Source organism: Lithobates pipiens, unplaced genomic scaffold, assembly GCF_037356315.1.
Source record: "Lithobates pipiens isolate NorthernLeopardFrog02 unplaced genomic scaffold, aLitPip1_a1.2 Scaffold_19, whole genome shotgun sequence".
Classification (NCBI taxonomy): domain Eukaryota; kingdom Metazoa; phylum Chordata; class Amphibia; order Anura; family Ranidae; genus Lithobates; species Lithobates pipiens.
The window spans coordinates 240,842,092-240,865,207 of record NW_027507764.1 but is presented as its reverse complement, the minus strand read 5'-3'; the positions used below and the strand labels follow the sequence as shown (position 1 = coordinate 240,865,207).

At 42.6% G+C, this 23,116-nt stretch overlaps 1 protein-coding gene across 1 annotated transcript in view; it reads left to right on the top strand.

Annotated features, from left to right (window-relative positions):
• Nucleotides 1–23,116, top strand: part of PKD1L1 (polycystin 1 like 1, transient receptor potential channel interacting) — a 358,247-nt gene that overhangs the window by 264,845 nt on the left and 70,286 nt on the right. Inside the window, exons 34-36 of the mRNA XM_077491844.1 lie at nucleotides 3,048–3,132; nucleotides 6,880–7,050; nucleotides 18,918–19,036. Coding sequence (XP_077347970.1) covers nucleotides 3,048–3,132; nucleotides 6,880–7,050; nucleotides 18,918–19,036 — 375 coding nt within the window. The remainder of the gene's footprint in view (nucleotides 1–3,047; nucleotides 3,133–6,879; nucleotides 7,051–18,917; nucleotides 19,037–23,116) is intronic.

Here is a 23,116-nt window from a genome sequence, read left to right as displayed (position 1 = left end):
TCTTGGTGGGGTCAGATGCTTTGAGGGTAGAGGAGAGATCTAGAGTCTAAGAGACCCCAATAGACCCCAATTAAAAAAAAAAGTACCTGTCACTGCTACCTATTGCCATCATAGGGGATACTTACATCCCCTGTGATAACAATAAAAATTATAAAAAAGTAAATAAATAAATGAACAGTATACAAAAAATAAATAAAAAGCACCCCTGCAAAGGTGAATGCAAGTGTCGGTCTCATGTCATATATAAACAGCAATTGCACCATGCATGTGTGGTATTATCCCCGAACGTCAGATCAAGGGCAGTAATTTTAGCAGTAGACTTCCTCTGTAAATCTAAAGTGGTAAGCTGTAAAGGCTTTTAAATATATATGTAGTTTGTTGCCGCTGCACGGTTGTGCGCAATTTTAAAGCATGTCGTGTTTGGTATCTATGTACTCAGCATAAGATTATCTTTTATATTTTATCAAACATTTGGGCAATATAGTGTGTTTTAGTTCATTAAAAGTAAAAAAAGTGTTTTTTTTCCCAAAAAATTGCGTTTTAAAAATCGCTGCGCAAATACTGTGTGAAATGTTTTTTATGTAAATAAAATGTGTCAGAAAGGGCTTTGTCTTCAAGTGGTTAGAGTGGGTGATGTGTGACATAAGCTTCTAATGTTGTGCATAAAATACCAGGACAGTTCAACCACCCACCCCCCCAAATGACCCCATTTTGGAAAGTAGACACCCCAAGCTATTTGCTGAGAGGCATGTTGAGTCCATGGAATATTTCATATTTTGCCATAAGTTTCAGTAAAATGACAATGCATTTTGTTTTTGCTTTTTTTTGTCAGTAAATTATATATTGCTCAAACATGCCATAGTAAAATTACACCCCAAAATACATTCTTCTGCTTTTCCTGAGTACGGGGATACCACATGTGTAGGACTTTTTGGCAGTCTAGCTACATACAGGACCCCAAAATCCAAGCACCGCCTTCAGGCTTTCTAAAGGCATGCATTTTTCATTTCACTCCTCACTACCTATCCCAGTTTCGAAGGCCATGAAATGTCCAGATAGTATAACCCCCCCCCCATGACCCTATTTTGGAATATAGACACCCCCAAGGTATTTGCTAAAAGGCATGATGAGTATTTTGCAGCTCTCATTTGTTTTTGAAAATATTTTTTTTTTCTTTTTTACATTTTCAAAACTTTGTGACAAAAAGTGAGATATGGAAAATACTCAACATGCCTCTTAGCAAATACCTTGGGATTTCTACTTTCCAAAATGTGGTCATTGAGGGGGTTGTGCTATCTTTACGTTTCAGGGCCTGTTTGAGCAATATATAATTTCAGCGACAACTTTGTGTACTTTTTTTTTATATTCTTGTCATTTTTCAATCACTTATTTCCAAAATCGGGTCATTTGAGGGGGGGGGGGAGGGGGGGTTGTACTGCCCTGCCATTTTAGCACCTCAAGAAATTAGATAGTCATAAACTAAAAGCTGCGTAAATTCCAAAAAATGTACCCTAGTTTGTGAACGCTATAACTTTTGCGCCAACCAATAAATATTCACTTGTTGAATTTTTTTACCGGAGGCATGTGGCTGAATGCTTTTTGGCCTAAATGTATGACTAAAATTTCGTTTATTGTATTTTTTTAATAACAAAAAGTAGAAAAGTTTTAGTTTATATCGCAAAAAATAAAAACCTCAGAGGTGATCAAATACCACCAAAGGAAAGCTCTATTTGTGGGAAAAAAAGGACGCAAATTTCATTTGGGTACAGAATTGCATGACCGCGCAATTGTCAGCTAAAGCGATGCAGTGCCAAATTGTAAAAAGTGCTCTGGTCAGGAAGGGGGTAAAATCTTCCGGGGTTGAAGTGGTTAAAGGCACACAATCTTTTTAACAACATTAGAATGTTCTGAGAATTTTGCACAAATTATCCTATTAACCACTCCAGCCCCTGAAGGATTTGTCCCCTTAATGAGAAGGCCATTTTTTGCAGTACGCCGCTTTAACTAACAATTGCGTGGCCACGCGATGCTGTACCCAAACAAAATTGATGTCCTTTTTTACCAAAAAATAGAGCTTTCTTTTGGTGTGTGATGTGATCACCTCTGTGTTTTTTTTTTTTGCACTATAAACAAAAAAAGACCAAAAAAAACTAAAAATTTTTTTTACTTTGTGCTATAATACATATCCCAAAAAAATATAAAAAAACTAATTTATTCATCAGTTTAGGCCGATATACATTCTTCGACATAATTTTGTTAAAAAACTTGCAATGGGCGTAAACTACAGAATAGATTTAGAGACTTTTATTTATTTTTTATTGTTTTTACTGGTAATGGCGGCGATCAGTTTTTTTTAGCAGGACTGCAACATTGCGGTAGACAAATCTGACCCCAAATGACACTTTTTGGGAGCCAGTGACATTATTACTTTGATCAGCGCTATAAAATTCACTTATCAATGTAAAAATGTCACTGGCAGGGGAGGGGTTAACACTAGGGGGCTATCAATGGGTTAAGTGTCTTTTAACTGTAGGGGGGGTGGGCTTACTGGAATATGACAGAGATTACTGTTTCCGATCACTGGGAACATTAGATCTGTCATGTCATCTGGCAGAACGTGAATTGCCTTGTTTACATAAGGAGTTCCCTGTTCTGCCTCTCCTCACCGCGATCGCGGGTCGCCGGCGGACATCGAGTCCGTGGGACCCGTGGCGCATACATGCCCGCTATCCTCCCTACACTGACCGGCGTACAGGTATGTCAGTTCATGCAGGAGAGCCGACCTGCCGCAGTATATCTGCGTGAGCTGGTCAGCTAGTGGTTCATTTTCATTCAAAATTCTAGTAGTGTATACCCAGCTTTTCTATATCTATATCACTAGGTTTGACATTCTATTTTTTTATTTATTTTTTGCTGTTCTTTGCTTGATATATCTAAACATTTACAAATAAAGCAAGTTCTGCCTCAGAAAGTATGTATAAAATTATCAACATCTATATTATCTACATTATCAACTCTATAATTATAAATGTATTTTTTCCTTTCAGATTCAGCATTTCTAAGTGTATTCTCTGGCTACATGCAGTTTTTCTCTCCATGATCTACTGCATTTTTATTTTGCAACCCTTTTTGGTAAGATGTTTAGTATGCCTTTTATATTGTTTATACAAATATAGAATAAGAATATTTCTAACTTTACTATATATGATGGAAACATGTCTCTAATGCCACGTACACACGATCAGACTATCCGGAGGACTTAGTCTGGCGGACAAACTGCCGTAAAGTCCATCCTGTGGACCTGCCCACACACTGGACTTTTCCGGCAGACTAGGAGGTTGCTGGGACTGTGACATCATAATGGGGAGTCCAGCGAGAAGACCCCCGAAGACGGAAGGAGACCCCCGGAGCTGTGCAATAAACTATTTTTAACCCTTGTGTGTTGTGTTTTTTTTACATTTTTTTCACAGGTGAATGGGTAGGGGTACATTGTACCCCATACTCATTCACATAGGGTGCGGGGCCAGGATCCGGGGGCCCTCTTATTAAAGGGGCCCCCCGCCCGCAGACCCCGACAACCAATGGCCAGGGTTGTCGGGAAGAGGCCCTTGTTCTCATCAACATGGGGACAAGGTGCCAAAGCACCCCCCATGTTGAGGGCACGCGGCCTAGTACGGCTCAGGAGGGGGTGCACTCGCTCGCCCCCACCCCCTTTCCTGACCGGCCGGGTTGCGTGCTCGGATAAGGGTCTGATATGGACCTGGGGGGGACCCCACGCCGTTTTTCGTTGCTGGCTTCCCCTTTAAGTCCATACCAGGTGACAGGGCCAGCGACGCTTCCTTCGCTGGTCCCGGCTACCTGGAGCCGCACTCAAAATGAACAGACTTTTCTCCATGCGGGAAAAGTCCGTTCATTTCAAAAGTATGGCGGACTAGCACACACACGGCCGTATTGTCCGCCTGACTGCGAGTCCGGCGGACATATTTTGGTGCAAAACTACTTTCTTAGTCCGCCGGACTTTTGGGTAAAAAAAAGTCCGCCAGAGCCCACAGACGGGGGATTGTCTGGCGGACTCGACTCGAGTCCACCGGACTTTCCACTGGATTGTTTGATCGCGTGTATGCGGCATTAGGGTAACCTGAGTTGATGAGAAGAGCAGTATCTCACAAGGACACTGTTCTGTATTGAATTAGGACCTTCATTTTCCCATTTCTCCATTACTCCCACATAGGGAAGTTATCCCTCTTGATATGTATCATATTGTACCTAAATCTAATAACAAATGGAGCATGTTTTTAATTTGGATAACATGAGGAAAGATGAAAACTTCCTATGATTTTATTACTGTGTGTCCACATTTGTGGAAAAAAAAGGGACAGACTAACACAAAGTGTATAATCATACAATGTACTATGTTTTGTACCACCCAAGACTTGAAATCTATAGCCCTTTGTTAGACATTGTGCACATTGGGCACATCTAGTTTGCAACTGATAATGAGATGTGCCAAAACGGTGCAGACAGGGTTAATTATTGTGAATATAACTCCACAGCCCCCTTCTTAACAATACACAAAGGTGGAAGGCTATGTATAATGATTATGCAAAACTGCAAGTAAAAAGGTAAGCTGCAATTTTTAAGTTATGCTATGTAACTTGGAACATGGAACAAATCTAAAGTAGGTGTTATTCCTTGTTGGGTCCAAAATTGTAAATACATTTTTAGTACTACAAGCTGTGAGATGTACGCTTTATATGCTTAGGATACTGTATAGAAAGAAAGTATAGAATTTGAGTAAAATCAGCAATTTTCACAATTGTTGCTGCTTTAACAGACAGGTTAAAAAACTATTGGAGCATACAGTATACAAGTATTTACTTCAGCTCACATTTATATTTCTGTTCACATGTATATAAAGGCTGGGTGAATTTTATTGCAGTATATGGCTGCATGCATCTTATTAGACCCCAGATCTCTCCTCTGTCCTTTAAAAGCTTCTGTCTTAAACCGAGATTAATGATCAGGTGCTGTATAAGCTGGTAAACATCAAACTGAAACGGCAAGTGACTGAATCCTCGTTGTTTCTAGTTTTTTACATCACAGAGGGGAGGCAGTTACTAAAGTACCTTCCTTGGACTTGACAAACAAATTGAAGTTAAACTCCAGAAAACACTTTATAAGCAGTTACAGCAAACTGTTTTTTCCTTTTGAGATAAAGGTTTTGCATAAATACAGTAATTAGTTGACAGTTTTAAGCACCCTTATCAATGGTAAATGGTTTGTCTTAACCCTCTAATTGCTACTTTGTCTGGACACCTTGGTCTGTTAAAGGGGATGTGTGGTGTGAAAGACCGAACCGGGACAGGGGCTTTTGGAGGCTGCAGGGTAGACTCTTGCCTACTGATTATGAGCCCTGGATTTTGATGGGGCTCTATTCTTTGGAGGTGGTTTTCCTTCGGATTCGGGTCCTGCAACACACAGACTCTGGGAACCTAGGACCTGGATACGGATTTAGAGCCTTTATGCCCAAACCAGCATTGACTGCTTCAACCCCCCATAGAGTCAGAGACTCGGAACAGATGCTATCATAATCAGCTCAAAACAGCCTGATGCTGGGGTCTCCTGTTATCTGTTTACTAAGGTGTCTTTCTCTCATGGTGTAATCTCCCTATTGTCTGTCTCCTATGTGTGAGTTCCTATGCTTAATTGAGTCACCTATTCTTTCTGTCTCTCTGCTATTTCTCTTAGAGATGTGACAAGCAATGTGTCCATTTTACCTTGTTACCGAACCATTGTGTGAAGTTTATATATTTATGCTAATTAGATTACTGTTTATGTTTATTGTAGCTGTTCATTAGATGTATTGATAATACTGTTTACATTGTTTAGGGTAATGTGATCAATCTCTTACCTGATTTTGTTTCTTATATATTCTGTGTGAGTTAACAATAAGGTCAGTTCCAGTTTGCACTTAAGCTAGTGTTGTCTAGTTCTTGGGTGCAAAAATCCTGGTTCCAGAGTGGAGGAAACTGTATCTTGGCAGAAGCACTCAAGCTGAGTGCCAAGTGGTCTTTCATAAATATGATGTGAGATGAAAAATGTGGAATATCAAAAAAATAAAATCGACATACTCGCCTATAAAGCTTCAGCATTTGTATGATGCTGCAGCTGTCCTCTGCTGGCTCTGAGACCTAGAGCTGGGAGGTCACATGACTGCTGATCACTCAGTTCTTGGCCTTCACTTAGCAGAGAGTGGTGACTATCAATAACAGCTCTCTTCTCTGCCCCTCCAGTGCTCACCGGAGTGCCGGGCTGTGGAGGGGGCAAGAGCAGATGGCTCAGGCTCTCATCAGTGCACTAAAAGGCTGAGTCAGCTGCTGGTCAGGCATCTGGGTGGACCCTGACCTTAAAGTCTGGATCCTTCCGGAGCCTGGACTGGCTCTGCAATGTCAGCCAGCAGTAGACATTAGCCTGCTGTGGGCTGAATCTGGGTCCCAGGAGTGCAGAAATATGTGCACTCCTGTGACCCAGAAGAGAAGATATATTAGATTGTATGTTTGCTTAAAGAGTGTTTGCATCAAAAAAGTACATCTAAACATGACATTTGGGCTTCCAATGTAACTTGGTAAACTACCTTGGGAGTTTCTACAAGTGGAGAGATGCTCAGAATCAGAACAAGCTTGAAATGCTAAATTACCCAAGTGACCAGGGAACACCCTGGAACTCTCCAGGAATAGTTAGGTTTCGGTGACTGGCAAAAGACCCACTCAGTCTTCTTTTGCAGTAACTAGGATTGCAGGGCTAAAGAGTTAATGTGTGAATGCAAATATTTTTTTCGAGTTCCTAAATACTGAAAAAATATATTTTTTTTGTTTTCAGATTTTACTTATAGCAGTCTTTGTAGCATGGAGAAAGAAAGAAAGACCTGACTTTTTTGTGGAAGCATTAAGTGAAGATGTAAAGTACATTGCTGGGGAACAGTATTTGCAGTTACCACACTTAACAACTCCATCTTCTCAGAGTAGTCATGATGCATCAAACTTTGAAAAGGTATGACCACAACTAATGAGAATCTATCATTAAGTGATGATAAGAAAAGTAAATAATGTTACCTCTGTAAGAGGCATATTCAATCGAAATTCAAAATGACACCTTGACAAGTAGATCAGCTTATGTGGCCAGGAATTCTTTCTTTTTTTTTCTTTCTTGTGCTTCATGTATGTACTTTATATTAAACACTTTCCAATGCATTTTCTTGGGTCTCCAGTAGTACTATTTTTTCCTTATAATTAAGGTTTTCCCTGCCCATTATTGAGGACTAGGGATGAGCCGAACACCCCCGATTCGATTTGCGGCAGAACATGCGAACAGATAAAAAAAATTGTGCGAACACTGTTAAAGTCTATGGGACTCAAACGTGAAAAATTGAAAGTGATAATTTTAAAGGCTAATATGCAAGTTATTGTCATAAAAAGTATTGGGGACCCGGGTCCTGCCCCAGGGGACATGTATTAATGCAAAAAAAGTTTTAAAAATTGCAGTTTTTTCAGTAGTAGTGATTTTAAGAATACTTAAAGTGAAACAATAAAAGTGTAATATTTTTTTAAATATCGTGCCTGGGGGTTGTCTATAGTATACCTGTAAAGTGGCGTATTTTTCCAATGTTTAGAACAGTCCCTGCACAAAATGCAATTTAACAGCTTCCCGACTGCCTCATGCAGATATACTGCGGCAGAAGGGCACGTACAGGCAGATTAACGTACTTTTATGTCAACCTTTAACCACTTAAGCCCCAGACCAATTTGCAGCCAAAGGACCAGGCCCCTTTTTGCGATTTGGCACTGCGTCGCTTTAACTGACAATTGCGCGGTCGTGCGACGTTGCTCCCAAACAAAATTGGCATCCTTTTTTTCCCCCCACAAATAGAGCTTTCTTTTGGTGGTATTTGATCACCTCTGCGGTTTTTCTTTTTTGCGCTATAAACAAAAATAGAGCGACAATTTTGAAAAAAATTCTATATTTTTTACTTTTTGCTATAATAAATATCCCCAAAAAATATTTTTAAAAAATTTCCTCAGTTTAGGCCAATGCGTATTCTTCTACATATTTTTGTTTAAAAAAATTGCAATTAGCGATTATTGATTGGTTTGCGCAAAAGTTATAGCGTTTACAAAATAGGGGATAGTTTTATAGCATTTTTATAAATTTTTTTTTTACTAGTAATGGCGGCGATCAGCTTTTTTTATTGTGACTGCGACATTTTTATTGTGACTGCAACATTATGGCAGACACATCGGACATTTTTGGGACCATTGTCATTTATACAGCAATCAGTGCTATTTAAATGCACCGATTCCTGTGTAAATTACACTGGCAGTGAAGGAGTTCACTACTAGGGGGCAGTGTAGGTGTTATGTATGACGTTATGTGTTTTTTTTATTGTAGGGAGGCGTGGCCTGGCATGTGATGTCACTGATCGTCCTTCCCTATAAAAGGGAACAGACGATCGCTGACAGCCACACTAGGAAGCACGGGGGGAGGTTTGTTTACACAGACCTCTCCTCGTTCTTTAGCTCTGTGACCCGATCGCGGGACCACGGGTCCACTGGTCCCGCGGCCACAGTCACGGAGCTCACGACTGGGTCGGGAGCGCGCCGGCGGCAGTACGTTCCCGACCCATGGCTGGGCACTTAAAGAACGTGATTGTGCCCAGCCGTGCCATTCTGCTGACATATATCGGCGTGAGGCGGTCCTTAAGCAGTTAAGAGATGCCTTGCAGGCGCCAGCAGCTCCGTGAGCGTGATCGCGGGTCTTGCTGACTTGATGTCCATGATCTTCTCATGGAGAGGAAGAACGGGGAAATGCTAATGTGAACAAGCATTTCCCCATTCTGCCTAATGACACTGACACTGATCACAGCTCCCTGTGATCGGGAGCGATGATCAGTGTCGTGTCAAACAAAAAGGACAATCACACCCCAAATAGGTGCGTAAAAAATGCAAACAGAAAAAGAGGGAAAAAAACAAAAAGCCTCTTCATAGAGCAGATAATTCGGATAGTAAATGTTTTATTAAAACAAATTTAAAAAAACAAGATACATGTATGTACAAACCCTCTGCTCTATGAAGAGGCTTTTTTTTTTTCCCTCTTTTTCTGTTTGCATTTTTTAAGCACCTATTTGGGGTGTGATTGTCCTTTTTACCACCTTGGAGCCGAAAAAACATCCCGGATTGGATACCCCGAGATTGGATGGTGTATTGGCATAGTTGAGGTTTACATCACCTGGATTGAGAAATTGCTGTCTATCGCAATTTGATGTCTGAATGACTCACCACAAAAGTGTGTGGGTCCACACCTTCGGGTAAGCGTATCCATTACCTTTCCTGTTTATAACGTGGTATCTGTATGAAGGGTGACATCCAGCTGCTGTCTTCACCTCTGGGGTATTTTGACGTGTGGCATTGCAACAGATCCTGACTACTCTCTACCGTGAAGTGATCATCTAGGATTATAGAGACTATTGTCTTTTCTTATGTAGAGTCTTGGTATAGTCCCAGGCCACTTGGTACATCCATTATTTGAACTATTTTAGTTTTTTTATGTCACGAGTCACAAAGAGTTTTTCACACTTGTGTAGTTATACTAAGTGCACTTGTCTTTATTTGGTGTAGCTTGGCTACGCTATCTATTACATTTATATTTTTTGTGTGTTATAATAACACTTCTCTCCACGAGGTGTTTTCTATTTTAAGCGCTACAATTTTTGTTTTTTTATGTTTTATGCAATTGTATTATTGTTAATGTTGGCTGCTTGTATTGTGTTTTGAATTTCTGGTAGCGTAGTTATATTTTATTTTAAGGTTTAGGATCGCTAATTCAGGTACAGGGGATATGTGCTGATTAGATATATCCAATAGGATTTGGAAGATAGTTTTCCAGTAGGTTTGGATGGAGTTGCACTATAGCATGGAATGACCCATGTGCGGAATCTACTAAGGCTGCACACCCCGATACAACTACTTGAAAAAAAGAAATGGAGAATTACCCATGGGGTTTTTTAGCAGCACGTATGAGTCAAGAGAATGTCTTAAAAATATTGGTTTTATTATCAAAAGGCAGTTATACAATATAGATACAAAAAGTTAAAATATGAGCTCTGGTGTACACAATGCAAGACCATTGGATTTTGGGGGGGGGGGGGAGGGGGGAGTTGACAATACCATACAAGTAAATTGTGAAAATATACATCCAAAGATATCAGCTCACAAAATTGAGATTGTGATTGCACTGTCCGATGTTCAGGAAATACCCCAATGCATTTCAACCTTAGGGGTTACGGTCTTCCTCAGGGGGTTCATATATTTCTATAGACACATCGAAAAAACAAACAAACTTTAATTTTTGATATTATATAATATGATATATCATTGCATTCTTCTATACATATGTCATATATAAGAACTGGTAGTCATATCATATTTACCCTCTCCACCAAATGGGCTCGCTTATCCAGAGACTCTTCTTTATAAAAAACAAACACAAAAAGCGGTAGATTCCCTCACAGGTGATCCCGGATGCCGCTGGGAAGGCATCCCCCAACTCCACCCCGAAAGGAGGCAACCCCAGCCTGTGAGGCTTACAAGTGGTCACAGATTTTGTGCACCCTCCAAAGAGGGGGGAATGCAGTGGGGACCAAAAGCACCTGCAAGTTATCAAAATTACATAATTAATGTACTATATATTTCTTTATTATATTCACATTGTAACAAGGGTTTAAAGGGGAATGGATGCACTATAAGAAAACCAAAAGCAGATCTATTTAAGGGGTTAAAAATCAAGTGAGATCTCCCATCAGGGGATACTCCCTATCTATTAGCAAAAACGCATTATTCCCTATGTATATCACTTTTGTAAATAAATTCATTCATATTTAATCTCCCATTGGGCTACCATGTACCCATATGCACCCCAGGGGATTGATCATTAAATGTGGTGATAAGAATATGATGATAAAAAAGTGTGGAGAATATGCGACAAATGAACTATATTCGTCTAAAAGAAAAAAGAGCATTTGAGCTAAACGATGACAGCTTTGATGGGGTTAAGTACCATCTAAGAGACAGTTTTTGGGTAACTTCCCAGAGTGCAGAGCATTTGGTGGCTTTAGTCCCAAGTAATTTTCCCAATGATTGTGGGGGATTGATTTGACGAAGTGGAGTTTCTGGTGTAGAATGTTATAAAATAGACATATTCCTTTATTTTTGTGGGAAACGTTGTTTAGGTGCTCCCAGGCTTTTGGGTGTACCGTGTAGCGAGGTAACTGGATTTTTTCAAGGCAGTGTTTGACTCTGATGTATGTGAAGAAATCTGTGGGAGGCAATTTAAATTCTCTTTGGAAGAGTTTAAAAGGTTTTCATACGGGAGTCTTGGAGAAGGTTATGGATGGATAGAACTCCACGTCTGGACCAGTGGGACAGGGATAAGTCAGGTGATAGATGATGGAAAGATTTGATTGGGATTGGTATCCGTGGGTTGATGGAGAGTTTAACGCCTGCTTGGATCAGGGTTTTCCATGCTTTAGCCGAGGTTGACATGGTAGAGATAGTGCCATAGATAGCTTGTTTCCTAAGGGGGTACTCATTCACCACATTATGGTGTGGATTACAGATGTGCTGAAATTTTGTAATAACCACTCATCTGTAAGGAAAATATCTATTCTCGAGTAAGATTTATGGTGTGGAGAAAAATATGTGTAATCTTTTTCAGACCCGTGATGGCATCTCCAAACATTAAATAAATCCTGTGATGTGAGGAATTACTTCAGGGGGGACTCTCTTTTTGCTGTGGAAGTAGTGTCCATATGTATGTCAACTACCAAGTTAAAGTTGCCACATACAAGTAGGTGGCCTTGTCTGACATCTTGCGTATGGTCTTCCAAAGAAATGTCATCTGCTGGGTGTTGGGGAGTGTACACGTTTAGCAGAGTGTATTTGATGTCATTGATGGTGCAGAGTAGAATTAAGTATCTACCATGGGGATCATAAATCTCCTGTAGCAAGTGGAAGTCTATGTTGTTTTTTTATAGCCTTGAGGACCCCTCTTTTCTTTAATGTTTATGTAGCATGGTAGACATGGGAGTATTTGTTATTAGAACAGAGGGGTGTTGACTTACGCATTAAGTGAGTCTCTTGGACACCTATGATGTTACTGTTGAGGTTTTCTGCTGTGTGCCATAGGGAGTATCTGCGGTGCTGTGAGCTTAGAACTGGAGCTGTGAAGAAAGGCAACAAATCGGAACAGCTATAAAAACAGGTATAATGCTGAGAACCTTCCTGTTAGGTATAGGTTGATCAATACAAGAATAGATGCGGTGTGAACAAACCAAAAACAAGCTGAGATCAGCTAAGCCGCTGTAGGGGGAAACAGTAACTTAGAAAAACTGAGTATTGAACAGTGAACAGTGAGGGAGAAATTTTGTTGGTGATATCAGCCCGTCTTGATCAGGTAGTGATCCGTGGTTGGCTCCCCTTGTTCCCCTGGTAGCGGTGAGATTGCGGTGGTTTGCGCTGCTGTACAGGAGGGGCTGTATTTGTGGGAGGCTCCAGGATGATGCCCCATTCATGTAGTGGATGCATTCCTTGCTGTAGGTATCCAACAACATGAGTAGTGCCATTCTTTATGATGAGAAGGGTTGCAGGATAGCTATGCGCTTGTGGAGGCCCTTAGTGATAGGGTTCAGATTCCTTCTGAGCTGTAACTTGGATTTGGAGAGGTCTGGGAATAGCCGGACCCCATCATATGGAGGGGTGCCAGAAAAGGGTACTCACCGAGGCCAAGATGCAGAGAGCAGTTCACTCTTGCGACTAAGCTCACTACACCCCCTGGAGATAGTATAGAGGGTGAATTGCACAAAGAGGCACCAGCTACTAGCAGGATAGGCAGATCTGCATGAAGGTCAGCGAGGGACTTGATAGCTGTTCAAGGGCTAATAGGTGTTGGATCCAGCAGGTAGGTAAGAGAACAAATTCCGAGACAGGCTGGGGGCTAGCACCAGAGACAAGTTCGTAGACAGGCCGAGAGCCAGGATACAAGTCTAGAGTAAATCCAAGAGCAGGCCGTGGGGTCAAACACAGGAGACGCCAGACAATCCGGAAACAGGCAGAGGGTCAAGGCACTGGAGACAGAAGACAATCCAGGTCACAGACTGAGGGTCAAGGCACAGGAGACTGGAGACAAATCTGGGTACAGGCTGAGGGTCACACACCAGAGGTAAACAGAGTCAGTTAAACAAGCCAGAGGTCAGGTCCAGGGGAGAATCAGAGTAGGTCAAGGCAATCCGGGTTACAACAGGCAATCGATCAGCAGGAAACAGGATCTAGATCACAGGAAAGCGGAGAGATAAACCAGCAATTTTCTTGAACAGTCTGGCAGCTTTTATAGGCCAGCAGGGGATTCACGTTATGTGTGCACGCCGTTCAGCAAATAACAGTTCGCCCGGCGGTCATTTCACTGCGAATTTCGGCTGTTCGCGGTCCGCCCGATCGGCGGACTATTGCCGCTGTTCGCCCGGCAGACTTACGTGTTTACTGTGTAAAAGAACTTTGACCTATGATGACACATCCATCATGTGGTACAGGACAGCCAATTGAGACATTACAGCACATGGACACTTGGACATTCCCCCTAACTTATAAATAGACCCGATCCGGCGGCCATTTTACATTCTTTCGTATGTCACTATAGGGAGAGGTTGCTGTGTGGAGCAGGGAGAGACTGCAGTGACCCAAATCGCTAGCTATTAGGTCCACAAAAGTTATTTTAAGGACTGGTATGGTATAGTTGTTAGGTGTAGTTCAGGATATAGGTTTGAGGCACTGCTATTCAAGTCATTGTTGCAGCAGGGACAGTCAGTTTAATCATTAGCTGTTACTATTAGGTCCACAAAAGTCCTTTTCAGGACTGGTATGGTAAAGTAGTACAGGATATAGTTTTGAGTGCTATTCAAGTTATTGTTGCAGCAGCCTGTGTTTTGTCAGTTTAAATAGGGACAGGCAGGAAGCTGTGTGTGGCAGTGAGGGACAGTCAGTTTAATCAGTAGCTGTTACTATTAGGTCCACAAAGGTTCTTTTCAGGACTGGTATGGTAATAGGCTTGTACACGTATAATATTCTTTCTTCCAAATATAGAAAGAATATTATACTTGACTGCTGCCCTTCTGCTGCAGTAGTACTTTATCAGTATAGGGACTGAGGTACAGTCTGCTAATCACAACCTACTAGTTCCACAAAGGTCCTTCTAAGAACTGGTAAGGTATAGCGTACTACAGTACATAGGGTTGAGTGAGGTACAGTCTGCTAATCCTTAAGGACTGATATAGGTCCACAATATATAGGGTTGAGGTCCACTACTGCTGACTGCTGCCCTTCTGCTGCAGTAGTCCTTTATCAGTATAGGGACTGAGGTACAGTCTGCTAATCACATGTGGCCATGTGGTGGGACTATGTGTGCACAGCTAGTAATTATTTTGTGGCTGCAAATATGACCTGTAGGTTTGTAAAGTTCACCATCTCTGTGCTGTGCTGACTTCCTCCTGGGGCTGTACCTCTGCTGTGCATATTATGAGGGGCTCCCACCATCCCTGTGCTATGCTCATTATGAGGGGCTCCCACCATCCCTGTGCTGTGCTGACTTCCTCCTGGGGCTGCTTATTATGAGGGGCTCCCACCATCCCTGTGCTATGCTGACATCCTCCTGGGGCTGCTTATTATGAGGGGCTCCCACCATCCCTGTGCTGTGCTGACTTCCTCCTCGGGCTGTACCTCTGCTGTGCATATTATGAGGGGCTCCCACCATCCCTGTGCTATGCTCATTATGAGGGGCTCCCACCATCGTGCTGTGTTGACTTCCTCCTGGGGCTGCTTATTATGAGGGGCTCCCACCATCCCTGTGCTATGCTGACTTCCTCCTGGGGCTGCTTACAGTGCAGGTGTCAGTGCTGTATATCACGGTGCAGGTGTCAGTGCTGTATATCACGGTGCTGGTGTCAGTGCTGTATATCACGGTGCTGGTGTCAGTGCTTTATGTCACGCTGCTGATGTCAGTGCTCTCTATCACGGTGCTGGTGTCAGATCATTCTATCACTGTGCAGGTGTCATTGCTGTATGTCACGCTGCTGATGTCAGTGCTCTCTATCACGGTGCTGGTGTCAGATCACTCTATCACGGTGCAGGTGTCATTGCTGTATGTCACGCTGCTGATGTCAGTGCTCTCTATGGCGGTGCTGGTGTCAGATCACTCTATCACGGTGCAGGTGTCATTGCTGTATGTCACGCTGCTGGTGATCATCTCCTGCACCCTCTTCTTTGCCTACCCTGACCTTCCCTCTCCTCCATTGCCTTCATGCGCTCCACAGTCCTGAATTGTCACAATTTCACATATAAAAAAAGAATGCTTGTAGTTGTCGATCCCAGATTCACCTCATACAAGTGTTATGTCATTGGCCATGTGGTGGGACTATGTTTGCTCAGCTAGTAATTATTTTGTGTCTGCAAATTTGACCTGTAGGTTTGCAAAGTTCGCCTCCCATTGAAGTCAATGGGGCCCGCCGCGAACGTTACGGTTCGCGAACTATCGGCCGCGTTCGCAGTCCGCGTTCGCGAAACGTCTCGTCGGAAGTTCGTCCATCACTACTCAGAATGTGTTGAAAATATTCTCGCAGAATATCCATGAGTTCAAATCCCCCCATTAAAAAGTCGAAGGTCTTCCGTCACTTAAAATCTCAATCAATTGATGTAGTGTGTTTGCAGGAAACCAGGTTCTCCCTATCCTCATCTCCCAAATACTTGTCCTCCCATTATCCAGTGTTTTTTACCGCCTTCGCTTCTGAGAAGCATAGAGGGGTGCTGATGGCTTTTCAGCGTAACCTCCAATTTAAGGAAATAGCGGACCCTACGGGTAGATATTTGATCTTGCAGGGCACCCTGTGGGACCAGGAGGTCACTTTGGTTGGATACTACGCTACTAATTCATTTCGCATTTGCTTCAAGTGATCACCAGGCATCAAAATGGCCTGCTGATTATGATGGGAGACTCCAACTCTGTTTTTAACTCCACTCTGGGCAGACGTAGTCTCAGGGAAGTGCCTCCATCCCATGATGCCTCTCAAGAACAAGTGCTGCGCGATCTTTTCCAATCATATGGCGTGGTGGACGTGTGGCGCAAGCAACACCCTTTGTCCCAGGAATTTACCTTTTTCTCTAACCCCCACCAGAGTTTTTGTAGAATAGATCACGTGTTTCTGCGACTCAGCTCCCTGCCGTTGGTACATAAGATTATTATTTCCACCTCTCCATGGTCTGACCATGACCCCCTGATTCTTGGAATCTCCTTGGCGGGATTCTCCCTTCCGGCCTATCTTTGGTGGATTAATGAATCACTCCTGAGTACACAAGCCACATGCTCCCAGGTAGAAACACATATCCAAACTTATTTTACGGAAAATGTAGGCTTGGCCGATTCTCCAGTTGCTTTGTTGGAAGCCCACAAGGCGACGGTCAGGGGACACCTGATTCAGATCGCTTGCCGTACGAAGCGAGCCAGGGAACAGCGGATATGGGAATTGACCCCCTTGTTAGAAGCAGCAGATGCGACGTGGAAGGCACGTCCTACGGTAGCCCATAGACAGACCCGTGAAACTTGGTGACTGAGTTGGACCTGCTCGCCTCTACTCAGGCTGAGAAGGCCCTGCGCTGGTCCAAGAATACATTTTATAGTTGCTCGAACAAACCTGGTCCTATGTTGGCTAGAAAACTTAATTCAGTGGGGCGCCTGAGCAGGCCGGTTCGACTACAGGTGAGAGGAGGGGGATTCACATCAAATCCATCTAAGGTAGTGGCCGGCTTTGCCTCCTTCCTCTCATCTTTATATAGTTGACCAGCTGCCTTCGACCGGGACAAGGCCGAGAGTTTCTTCCAATCGTTTAGTCTTCCTTCATTGTCCTCGGTGGCCCAGGATCATTTGAATGCTCCTATAACTGAACAGGAGGTCGCCCGAACCCTAAAGTCCCTTAAGCCATCCAAGGCCCCGTGCCCGGATGGCTTTACCGTTCTCTACTATAAGACATTTGCACCCCTGCTCACGCCCCACCTAACTTCCTATTTCAACTCCTGGCGGGAAGGTGCGAGGCCCTCGCCAGACTCGCTGAAAGCTCATATTTCTATGATCCCCAAGTCACCTGAGGAAGCCACGGACCCGCAGTCTTTTCATCCCATTTCCCTGCTGAATGTTGACCTGAAGCTTCTGGGAAAAGTTCTGAACACGCGAGTCAACAGATACCTTCAGGCCCTCATTCACAGGGATCAGGTGGGCTTTGTGCCCGGTCGCCAGGCAGGGGACAATGTCCGCAAGGTTATCCATCTCCTTCATATACTCCGTCAGCGTAAAATCCCAGGACTTTTGCTTTCCCTGGATATTTATAAAGCATTTGACTCGCTCTCCTGGGACTACCTTCATTTTGCTTTAACCAAATGGGGATTTGGGTCACATTTTCTGCAATGGATCCAGTCCCTCTATTCCGCACCGTCAGCGTCGGTAAAATATGCGGGCTTTCTCTCTGACCCTTTCCCTATAATTCGGGGGACCAGACAGGGCTGCTCCCTGTCCCCGGCACTTTTTATCCTGGCACTGGAGCCGCTGGCGGCAGCGATCAGGGCCAATGGTGGCATCTCGGGAGTCCCTTACATGGGCACTCAATATAAAGTGAATTTCTTTGCTGACGACACCCTTTTTACTCTGTCAGACCCACTCATCTCCCTGCCCAACCTGCAACTAGTATTGGACCGGTTTTGAGCCTTCTCGGGCCTTCAAATTAACCCCTCCAAGACCACGGTGCTGAACGTCAACCTCCCTCTGGAACTGGTGCAGTGCCTCAGGACCATTTCCCCTACCATTGGGCATCACACTCGATTGATTATTTAGGTGTCAAACTAACGCCATCTTATTCTTCCCTTTTCTCTGCTAACTACTATCCCCTGTTGCGAACGGTGTCCACCCTTATGCAGGCTTGGCAATTTCCCACACTCTCATGGGTAGGCAGGATCTCGGCAGCAAAAATTTCGATCCTGCCTAAAGTCCTTTTTATTTTCGCACTTTGCCTGTCCGAGTACCCACTTTTTTCCTTCGACTCCTGCAAAATAGGATCCTCCAATTTATATGGGCGCACAAACGCCCCAGGGTACCTAGAGCGACCCTTTTTACTCATAGGCTCCGGGGAGGTTTGGGGGTCCCCAATATCTCTAAATACCACACAGTGGCCCAGATCTCCCCGTTGACTATGCTCCATGCAACTACGGATGTTCCTCTGTGGCCTTGCTCCAGTCCTGCTTGACGGAGTCCGCCCCATCTGATAGGAATCTAAAAACAGCTTGTAAAAATCTAAAATAAACTGTTAATCTAAACCAATTTTAGGAAGTGATGAATCAAGTCAATTGCTCCACATCAGTTCAAACTTATCCACTTAGATTGAAATTATCTACATTTTTCCTCCCCTTATGGACTTAAAAGATTGGATGGAATAATCCATAATTGTCTACTGAATCCTGAATTAATTATCTGCTATTGCTTAAATGTATACACTGGTGTTTTCTCTGTAATACGTACAGTAAGTGTAAAAAAATAGGGAAAGGGTCTGCCAATGTGTAACCTGTTTTTGTCATATCAGTGATACAAACTACAGATGTTGCCACCATATTGTCAAATTGGGGTTAGATATGATTTTAGAACATTAATTTATATTCCTTCAATGTATAAAAGATCTTAATGGAGGGGCTTGACATAATAAAAGAAAAAGTATAAATGCTTGATATTGATAGCCTGAAATTTTGAACAGTAATTTAAATGTACTTGAATACTTTAAACAGATCCTTGCTGCGCGGAAGAGAGCTCGGTACCTAAGGTTGGCACGACCACCCACAAGACCTCAACTAAGAATAGTCAGAGACAAGGTCAGAAGGAAGACAGTTATAAAGAAAATATTTAGGTAAAGAATACTTGTTAAAATTTTTCCATATATATATATAACAAATTTAAAAAAATTTGAAGCAAGACTTCTAGAAAGAAAATACAAATTTCCTCTTTTCCATACACAATTGTGATTGCAGAAGTATGCTTGACACATTAGTTCAGTCTAAGGGTTCACAAAAGATTTCCATTTTTTTTTATCATCTAGATAATTGATTTCATTCAACAAAATACACAAATTATGAAGCTGGTAAACAGCATTGTGCAGCATTTTCAATACAAAAACTTCAAGGGATACAACATTATAAATCATTCATGGTGCATAAGTAGATACAGTACATTTCTGCTCCTTTGCCAATAACTTTTAGCAAAATTTGAAAAATAAGAATTATAATACAGCAGGTATTTTATGGATTAGATAATACAAAACAACTAATACTGACACTAGTGCTCTCCTAACAAGTATTAATAAAATACTCAGGGGTACTATTCCTATAATGTTTTAGCTACCAAGCATACCAGTGTTTGTTAAAGATATAGCAAAGTTACTGGGAGTTTAGCTCCAATTACGCTGGTCTTTACAAGGCTGTACAATTCGTACATTTTACGCTATAAATGCTGGCTGTGGCTAGGTAACCATGAACTGCTTTGTAGACTCTCACTTCCTATCCAAAAACATCCATTTGAGACATATTTAAATAGTCAGATACTTATTTAAAGCAGTTCTCAAAATACTGTTGCTGTTGCATTCAAGAAAGAGGACATCATATAAAGTGTGGTTATATGCTGCTGTTTAACAGGATACCACTAAAGTTCAACTACAGGATCTAGAAGTCCTACAGAAAAATTGGTTGCCCAAAGTAGAGAGCCCATGCACCAGTTTGCACTACACGTAGTGTTATTGATGTAAGCCAACCGGCCCACCTTTGAAATCATTGCAAAATGAGTGGGCTGTCCCACGGAGCAGTGGGATGGTCTAGTAGCTCCATTTCTTTATTGAGAGCCTCAAACAGCATATCATGAACTCTTTTGGATGCTCAGCTTATGATAAACTTTCAAGTGAGATCTAACAGCTACCCACTCAGTTCTTCCAAAGCTTGTTTACTGCTGGGGATAGCAAATTGACCAGCTTCCTTGTTCGCTGATGTATTGCCTCATTAACATAGCTAAATTGTGCAGCAGCAAAAGGCCTTGATAGGACCACAAATTGTTGAAAGTGTTAATATGGAACATAATCTGAAATTGGCTGAGAAAGCAGACAGAATGTGGGCAGCACAGTGGTGTAGTGGTTAGCACTCTCACCTAGTATTAAAAAGGGTCGCTGGTTCAAATCTCAACCCCGACACTACCTGCCTGGAGTTTGCATGTTCTCCCTGTGCCTGTGTGGGTTTCCTCTGGGTACTCCGGTTTCCTCCCACACTCCAAAGACATGTTGGTAGGTTAATTGGCTTCTGTCCAAAATCGAACCTAGTATATGAATGGGGACCTTAGATTGTGGGCTCCTTGAGGGTAGGGACCAATGTGAGTGTGCAATGTAGAGGGATAGGGACAATTGTAGACACTCAGTCAGGTTGAACTGGATGGACTGGTGTCTGTATTCAACCTTACTATGTAACTGAGTAGACCATTTTCTCTACAAAATGTAAACCCTCCTTGTTTAGGTTCCTTATTTCAGCTGTTTTCCAGGTAGAGAGAATGTCTTCTATATACAAATGCATGTAGTTTTAATTTTTTCATTTAAAATGTATTCATCACCTTGGCAGATGCATTTTTGTAACTGCTGCTTTCAGGATAAATGTACAGATGTAAACAGAGCTAATGACTACAAAAGCATATATCGTATCTTCCCTGTTATATTCAGTTTTACTTGCATTTAATTGCAACAGACATACACAATTGCGAAGCAGGATTTGGCATTTAACCACTTTCAGACCGGACCATTTTGCTGGTCAATGACCAGAGGTCTTTTTACAATTTGGCACTGCGCTGCTTTAACTGGTAATTGCGCGGTCATGCAATGTTGTACCCAAACAAAATTTGCGTCCTTTTTTCCCCACAAATAGAGCTTTCTTTTAAAGGTATTTGACTGACTCTGCGATTTTTATTTTTTGCGATATAAACGTAAAAAGACAGCAAATTTTGAAAAAAAATTATATTTTCTACTTTTTGTTATTAGAAAAATCCAATAAACTCAATTTTAGTCATACATTTAGGCCAAAATGTATTCAGCCACATGTCTTTGGTAAAAAAAAAAGTCAATAATTGTATATTTATTGGTTTGCGCAAAAGTTGTCACATCTACAAACTAAGGTTTTCTGGAATTTACGCAGCTTTTAGTTTATGACTGCCTATCTCATTTCTTGAGGTGCTAAAATGGCAGGGCAGTACAAACCCCCCCCCCAAATGACCCCATTTTGGAAAGTAGACACCCTAAGGAAATTGATAAGAGGCATGTTGAGCCCATTGAATATTTTATTTTTTTGCCTCAAGCGATTGAATAATGACAAAATAATGACACAAAGTTGTCACTAAATGATATATTGCTCACACATGCCATGGTTATATGTGGAATTGTACCCCAAATACAATCTGCTGCTTCTCCTGAGTACGGGGATACCACATGTGGTCGAATTTTTGGAAGCCTAGCCGCGTACGGGGCCCCGAAAGCCAAGCACCGCCTTCAGGCTTTCTAAGGGCGTAAATTTTTGACTTCACTCCTCACTACCTATTACAGTTTTGAAGGCCATAAAATGCCAAGATGGCACAAAACACCCACAAATGACCCCATTTTAGAAAGTAGACACCCCAAGCTGTTTGCTGAGAGGCATGTTAAGTCCATGGAATATTTTATATTTTGCCACAAGTTGCGGGAAAATTACAAACTTTTATTTATTTATTTATTTTTTTCACAAAGTTGTCACTAAATGATATATTGCTCACACATGCTATGGGCATATGTGAAATGACACCCCAAAATAAATTTTGGAAAGTAGAAACCCCTAAATTTAGGGGTACACTAGTGAGACTCACAGGTAAAAAAGCACCTAGGCTGTCAGCGACTGTATCAAAACGCTACAAAAAAAACTGTTAGCGATCACAGGGATCAGGCCTGACTCTGCGAACGCTGCAGTTATGTGCGTTGTGTTTTGTAAGTGACAGTGATCGATCGATACTGCACTTGGGTGGGCTGGGCTGGGCTTGGCGGAGGGGCTAAACGCAGGTGCTAGCAGGTATCTGGGCTGATCCCGCTAACAATTAATAAATAAATGGCGGGTGCCCTGAAATTATAAAAAAATAACTAACCAACCAGCGTCACCTGTAACAGTTATATGGTGATCACTGGTGAAAGGGTTAACTAGGGGGAAATCAGGGGGCTTTATGCGGTAGTATATGGGGGTCCCTGGCGCTATAAAAAGCTGCGGCGAACCTAAATACCTACCTGCCTAACTAGCGTCACCTGTGAAACTAATACAGCGATCAGAAAAACGATCGCTTATTAGTCTGGGTTCACACTGGAGCGATGCGAACTGCTGGGAGTGTCAGTGAAATGTTAATGACACCCCCAGATCAGTTCGCATATCGCAGTGCGATCTGCAAACTCGGACAGGAATCGGATTGCGTGGTGTGAACACCCATGCGATCCGATTCTGCTGCGGACCAAAAAAAGGGTTCCGTGCGAGTTTGCGGCGCGTGCGGCGGGTGCGGCGGGTGCGATGCGAATTCAGCCATACTATCTGTATGGCTGAACTCGAATCGCACAGAGATCGGATGTGATTTGCACTGCAGTGCGGTGCGAATCACATCCGTTCTCATAAACTGCTGCAATGTGAACCCAGCCTTAGTGACACTGGCGACGGGGGGTGATCACGGGGTTAAACATTTATTGGGGGGGTTAGGGGGGTACCCTAGAACTAAAGGGGGCTAACCCTAACTGCCCTAACAGTTATTACAGTCACAAATGACACCAATGCAAAAAAAAATAAAAAATGCAATTGGTGTCACTGTGACTGGGGGTACAGGGGTGATTGGGGGGGTGATCGGGGGGTGAAGGGGGGGTGAGAGTGTGCCTGGCATGTTCTACTGTATTGTGTAGTGTTGG